The following is a 7,276-nucleotide window of genomic DNA, read 5'->3' on the forward strand; positions in this document are numbered from 1 at the left end:
GGCCGGCTGGGCTCCGCGATTGCAGAAACTTCGCTTTCAGCACCGCGGACAGGGACTTCACTGCCCGGTTTAAGAGCGCGCGCTGACCCCACCCGCCAGAGCCCCGGCGGAACTGACACCCCTAGTTCAATGAATACGGATGCGTGTGCAAATGCAGGCACACTTATTAGACTGATCTGTGTGCGTGTGAATGCATGTTATCCGTGTGTGCAAAAATTCAGATACCCGTGTACATTTCACTCACTCATTCAACAGGTATTTATTTGGGGCTTTCACTTAACCACTGCTTTCTTGCTCTACTTTGGGGTCTGGGGTGAGATGGGTAATACGAGTGGTGCGCACCTGCGCCCGGGGAAGTTCCCTGGCAGCTTGAACCGCACACCTGACGTTTCCTCTTCCTCTCTACACAGGGTGCAGCGTCCCGCCGCGATGAACGCGAGCGCTTCCTCGCTCAACGAGTCCCAGGTGGTGGCAGTGGCGGCAGAGAGAGCGGCGGCAGTGGCCACAGCGGCAGGGGCGCAGGACGCAGGTGAATGGGGGCCACCTGCAGCGGCGGCGGTGCTGGGAGGCGGCGGCGCGGCTAACGGGTCACTGGAGCTGTCTTCTCAGATCCCCGCGGGGTCGCCGGGGCTGCTACTGTCGGCGGTGAATCCATGGGACGTGCTGCTGTGCGTGTCGGGGACAGTGATAGCAGGAGAAAATGCACTGGTAGTGGCGCTGATCGCGTCCACCCCAGCGCTGCGCACGCCCATGTTCGTGCTTGTGGGCAGCTTGGCCACTGCCGACCTGCTGGCAGGCTGCGGCCTCATCCTGCACTTCGTGTTTCAGTACGTGGTGCCCTCAGAGACTGTGAGCCTGCTCACCGTGGGCTTCCTCGTATCCTCTTTTGCTGCCTCGGTCAGCAGCCTCCTGGCCATCACAGTGGACCGCTACCTGTCCCTTTACAACGCGCTCACCTACTACTCGCGCCGGACCCTGTTGGGCGTGCACCTTCTGCTTGCTGTCACCTGGACGGTCTCCCTAGGCCTCGGGTTGTTGCCGGTGCTCGGCTGGAACTGCCTGGCAGAGCACGCCTCCTGTAGCGTTGTGCGCCCGCTGACACGCAGCCATGTGGCTCTGCTCTCCGCTGCCTTCTTTGCGGTCTTCGGCATTATGCTGCACCTGTACGTGCGTATCTGCCAGGTGGTCTGGCGCCACGCTCACCAGATTGCGCTGCAGCAGCACTGCCTGGCGCCACCCCACCTCGCTGCCACCAGAAAGGGCGTGGGTACGCTGGCGGTGGTTCTAGGTACTTTCGGTGTCAGCTGGCTGCCCTTCGCCATATACTGTGTAGTGGGTAGTCGCGAGGACCCGGCTGTTTACACCTACGCCACCTTGCTGCCCGCCACCTACAACTCTATGATCAATCCTATTATCTACGCCTTCCGCAACCAGGAGATCCAGCGCGCCCTATGGCTCCTATTCTGTGGCTGTTTCCAGTCCAAAGTGCCCTTCCGCTCCAGGTCCCCCAGTGAGGTCTGAAGGCTCCCTGTCCTCTCAACATCACACCCCCAAAAAGCCAGCCTTTGGTGAGCTTGTAGGTGCCTGCTGATGAACTGAGATCCCAATAGTGTGAATCTGACTTTGGAAAGAAAGAGAATAAACACACACACATAATAAACTCAAGGACAAAGAGGTTTGGTGGCACTTTACATATACAGTGTATACATGTGTACATATATATACAAGTTATTTGTATCTTCTGGAGGTGTTCAGGATGTGGAATTTCCTGTTCTGTGAAAAAAACTAACAAAGATGTGGTTGTATATTCAAATTGTACATCACATTTGTCAAGTGAACACATTCCAAAACTGCTTAATTATAGCATTTCATTTTTAGCTGCTGAACTGCCAAAACAGTGTTGCCATTTTCAAGGGCAGGGGAAAGGTAGCAAAAGGTGTATTTTTGTTGAATGTGATAGAATATTTTGCTGCATATGCATCAGTAAATTACAACGTATTTTGTACACAAATAAACACATTTTAAAAATGTAATTTTTGGCTTATGACTGACTATAGAACTACTTTGAAGAACTAAAGTATTAGTGCATTTAAAAGTATATTATATATCATTTACCTCCTGTGAAAATCTTAATGTAAATATGTATTTGCATATTGTTCTTAAATTGTCACTGAAATATCTAATCTAGATAATGGAGGGGGGCAAGAAGGGATTAATATATTCAAGTCACAGTATTCACAAGGCACTAAAAGACTAGTGGTGTTATCAGTGCAAATTAATCTACTTCCTTAGTTACTGGGTTCAGAAGACAAGTTCCAGAGGATGTCTGAAACCATTCCTTCATCTTACCACATGTGCACTTGTGAATCCTGAAACCACAACTTTTAGTTGTAATTTTTCCAGTCTGGAAAGAATTTTAAATGTTGAATTTTTAAATGTTGAAATTTATATTGACTGAGTATACTGTAGCAAAATGCACGGTCTTATAAAATACTTTTTTCCAAGACAGGATTCCAAGATATAAAGTGTTCATGAGGCAAATGAAGATAGGCCCAGCAGCCCCTCTTGAGGCATTCTTATCTTTAAAACATAGGACATTAAGTCTTCAAGAGCTAAACATCCCATTCCACCAATGGGTGTGGGTCACAGTTAAATATTTCCCCTCTTTTCTTTCTTATAGGATAGGAATAAATAAGATAACATGTGTGGCTATGCTTTAAGCACACGTGAAGTATACATACAGGCATACATAGTTAGTGGTCTTAGACCTTAGAAAAATATACATAAGCAAATTTTTTCACACAGTCCACAAATATTGAGTGCCTAGTATCTGCTAGACACAATTCCAAGGTTGGGAATATTCTGTGCTCATAGTGTTACATTCTAGTGGGGAAGATGGCCTACAAGCAAATAAACAAATATATATAAAGAAATTTATTATAAAGGATTGGCTTATACAATTATGAAGACTGAGAAGTCTCAAAATCTGTAGTCATCAAGTTGGAGACCCAGTAGAGCTGATGGTGTGGCTCCAGTCTGAGTTCAAAGATCTGAGAATCAGGAGGGCTGATGGGCTCAAGACCCAAGAAGAGCTGATGTTTCAAGACCAAAGGCAAGAAAAGACCAATGTGTTGTCTCAAGCCATTCAGGTAGCAGGAGTCCCCTCTTATTCAGCTCTGTTGTTCTTTTCTGGTCTTTAATACATTGGATGAGGCCAACCTACATTAGGCAGGGCAATCTGCTTTACTCAATCTACTGAGTCAAATGATAATCCCATATAGAAGCACCCACGCAGACACTCCCAGAATAAGATTTTTACTAAATGTCTGGGAACCCTGTGGTCCAGTCAAATTGACACATAAAATTAACCATCACACCGAAAGAGCACAATGATCCAAAATAAAGAAAAATAAGTGTTTAAGGAGGTAGTAATCAACTGGGTCAAATTCTGCTGAGAGAATAAGTTAAATGAGGATTAAAAACAATGACTATATATATTTTTTAATGTGCATATCATTGATTGGTGAGCTTGACAAGAGAAACTTCAGGACAGTGGTGGGTGAGAAGCTTGACTACAGAAGGTACAAGAGAAATTGCATGAGCGATCTAGTGTCCAACATCTCTCAACAGAGTTGTGACATATTTAATATTATACAACACACTAAGTTTTATAGACATATAGGTTTATAGTGTCTGTAAATTTAGAGCCAGGAAGATCAGCATTATTGCTCATTCATCAAATTAACATTTTCTAAATAACTTTCATAGGCTATTCGGCATCATCAGACACTGTTTCAGTCTCTATTAACATCTGGTATACACTCAAGCAGACTGAAATAACAAAAGCTCTGGCTGCAAACTTTTCCAAACACGGGGGTGGAGGAATGGAAAACATTATATGTTTCAGAGATGGAACAAAGAAGTTAGTGTTACTATACATTTTTTAATTACAGAGAAAAAATTCTTACAATCAGTAAATTAAGAAAGTTCAACACTAGGATAATAAGACAGAGACCATGGATTTGACTTCAATCTGCTTGGTATTAATATTCAATATCAGCCCTAGTTATAATCAAAATGCTTGATCGAGCCAAGAACAAGAAGATACTAAACAATCAGTTTGTTAATATTTCTGGCTTATGCAGTTGGCCAGGTTGTATAATGTCAATAGGTTTGATATGAACCAACCTGATGATATGAGGATATAAAACTGTGGGTAGATCTTGAAACATTTTCACGGAGGAATGTCACATATTCATCTGGCTCATCAAATATAAATCTCCTATTTCAAAACTCTGTCTTAGTTGCTGGAAGCATACAATATTTGAGAAAGGCAAGATTCACTCAAATGCCCAACTGCTTACCCATTTTGCTGTCTCACAGGCATCCTAAATATAACGCATTTAAAATTGGGCCACTTATCTTTACCCCAAAACCTATTCTTTCTCCTTTCTTTACCATCTAAGTTAATGGCAATGCTATTTTTGGTGGGGCAGGGGGAGGGGGGGCACGGTGTCAGGACAGAAACCTTGAAATCACACTTACCTTTCTCTTTCTTTCATACCTCTCATCCAAATTGTCAGCAAAGCCCATTGCCTTTACTTTCAAAATATACCCAGAGCCTATCCACGTCTCATCATCTTCACCATTATCATCTCTTGCCTGAATTACTGTGGTAGCCTTCTCCTTGGTCTTCTGGCTTAAGTTTTTGTGCCCTTCAGTCTATTGTCTACAATAGTTGCTCCCCTGACTACACTTAAGATCTAGGCATGAGCCTACCATCAGTGCAGTCTGTCTCATAAGGAGACATAAAGAGTAAGTATTTAGGCCCCAGAAACAGGCCTTGAGTAAAAATTTCTTGAGTGAAGAATTCCAGGATCCTGGGTACCTGGAACATGGTCTAGAAGTAAGGAATTGGACACTTCACCCCAAGAGAAAGATCACAGCTGGAGGAGGCCCAAGGCAGGGCCCTGCTCGGCCCAGGGTATTAGTTTCCTATGGCTACTGTAACAAATGACCACAAATTTGTTAGCTTAAAACAATACACATTTATTCTCTTACAGTTATAAAGATAAGAAGTGTGAAATTAATTTCACTGGGCTGAAATCAAGATGTCAGTAGGGCTATACTCCCTCTGGAAGCTCTAGTGAGAGAATTTGTTTGCTCGCTTTTTCCGGATTTTAGAATTGTATTCCTTGGCCAGTGAACCCTTCCTCCATCTTAAAAACCAGCATTGTATTATCTTGCTTAAGTGGTTATATTGTCTTCTTCTGCAGTTGAATCTCCCTCTGCCTCTCTTATAAAGACATTTGTGGTTGCATTTGATACCTGCCCTGATAACACAGCACAACTTCCCCATTTCAAGATCCTTAACTTAATCACACCTGCAAAATCTTTTTTGCCATATAAGATAACAATTGCAGCTCTCAGAGCAGTACTAATGAAAAGTGTAATTACAAAGGTATACAGAGAGGTATTAAGGGTCATACAGGATGGTCAGGGAGATCCTATTGCAGACTCCACTAGGGAAGCAATTCTGAGCTGAGTTTAGGAGAACAAAAGAAATTTGTAAGACAAAAGCCATTGAAGGAGGTATTTCCAGACTAAGGGGACAGAGTGAAGCACAAAAACATGGCACATTCAAAGAAATGGAGTATACAAGATTTAAAGCCTACAGAGGAAGTAACAGGAGATGTCTGGAGGGGTAGGCAGGAGCCAGATCACAAAAAGCAGTGCTGGGAATGAATTGCAGGTGAGAAAGACTGGAAGCCAAGAGACTATTTTGGAGGCCACTTGCAGCAATCCAGGTGAGAGATGAGAGCCTCAGCTAAGAAGAGGAGAAGGGGTGAGGAGAAGGAGATGGACTCAAGAGCTCTCCAAGACATAAGAGTGTTTCTGACTAAGTAAATGACTGTGGGGGTTTGGACTCAAGAGCTCTCCAAGATATAGAGTGTTTCTGACTAAGTAAATGACTGTGGGGGTTGAGGAACAGTGTAGAAATCAAGGGCGTTCAATTGGCCAACGAATTCTACATTTACTGAGGTAAGAACATCGGGGAGAGAGGCAGATTTGAGGAAGAGGGTGGTGAATTAAGTTTTATATGTTTTAAATATCAGTATCTGTGGGATATCCAAGTGAAGGTAGCTGGCCCTGTGGCTTTGGAGCTCACAAGGATGGCTGGAATGGAGACATAGTTTCAACAGTCATTGACCTTAACGTGGAAGTGAAGACATGGGAGGGAATGAGAGGGCAAAGTCACAGTCTGGACACAATAACATATGGGAGTACAGTGAAGAAAAGCAAAAGAAAAAGGGAGAAAAGCAGGAGCATCCAGAGGAAACCTTTGGAAAGACAAGAGGAAAAAGTTTAAAGAAGGAAATGATCATGTGTGTAAAGGCTGCCTAGAGGTCAAGTAGGAGAGGTTTTAGAAAGTGTTAGATTTGGGAAAATGATGGTCACTGGTGACTTAAGTGAGAGCAACTTCAATGGAGAGCGGAATGAAAGTTAGATTGCAGTAAATTGAGGATAAAGTGGAAAATTTCCATTTTTTTTCCTAATAAATTTAGCTTTAAATGGAAGCAGACAGATCGGGTGGTAACTTGAGGAAAAATGGGGTCACAAGATAGATAGTCTTTGTTTTGTTTTTGAAGGATGGGCAAGAAATAAATATATTATTAGACTGAGGAACAAGTACCATATAATTGGAAAAGTGGAAGATAGCAGAGAGAAAAAGATGCCTGACAGAGTGAGGCTTCACGGGAAGGGAATGGGGTCCAGGGCACAGCGTCAGAGAGGAGAGAGGGACTTAGAGAGGAGTAAGCAACAGCTCCCCGGCTCTGACAGGAGGCAAGGTGGGAATGATTGGTACTGATAGAGCTAAGTTTATAGGTGGTGGGAGGAAGTTCACAGAGTTCCTATCTGACAACCTCAATTTATCTGAAGGAGGAGTGCCAGTTAAGAGACTATTGCAAGAAGTATCAAGAGCCTAAGTTGATGACATTGGGAACAAAGCTGTGAGCTTGGGATAGTGTGAGGATTTAATCAAAATTAAAGGTCAGACCATACCAAGCATTGCAAGGATGTAGAGCAACCAGAATTCTCATATACTGATGGTAGGAATAAAAAGTGGTACAAACACTTTGGAAAATAGTTTGGTGGTAAACATACTCCTACCATATGATTTAGCCATTCCACTCCTAAATATTTACCCAGGAAAAATTAAAGCATTTGTCCATATGAAGACTTGCATGTGAATGTTTATAGCAGCTTTACTTGT

The 7,276-nt window shown here is 43.4% G+C and overlaps 1 protein-coding gene across 1 annotated transcript; it reads left to right on the forward strand.

Moving 5' to 3' along the window:
* Positions 1-326: 326 nt before the first annotated feature.
* GPR6 (G protein-coupled receptor 6) lies at positions 327-2,033 on the forward strand. Its single transcript, XM_006926068.1, has one exon. The coding sequence runs from the start codon at positions 430-432 to the stop codon at positions 1,519-1,521; it is 1,092 nt and encodes a 363-aa protein (XP_006926130.1). The 5' UTR covers positions 327-429; the 3' UTR covers positions 1,522-2,033.
* The last annotated feature ends 5,243 nt before the right edge of the window (positions 2,034-7,276 follow it).

Source organism: Pteropus alecto, unplaced genomic scaffold (assembly GCF_000325575.1).
Source record: "Pteropus alecto unplaced genomic scaffold, ASM32557v1 scaffold79, whole genome shotgun sequence".
NCBI lineage: Eukaryota > Metazoa > Chordata > Mammalia > Chiroptera > Pteropodidae > Pteropus > Pteropus alecto.

Bases quoted from the DNA above. Each gene is read 5' to 3' on its own strand.
- GPR6 (XM_006926068.1), top strand. From the start codon at position 430: ATGAACGCGAGCGCTTCCTCGCTCAACGAGTCCCAGGTGGTGGCAGTG.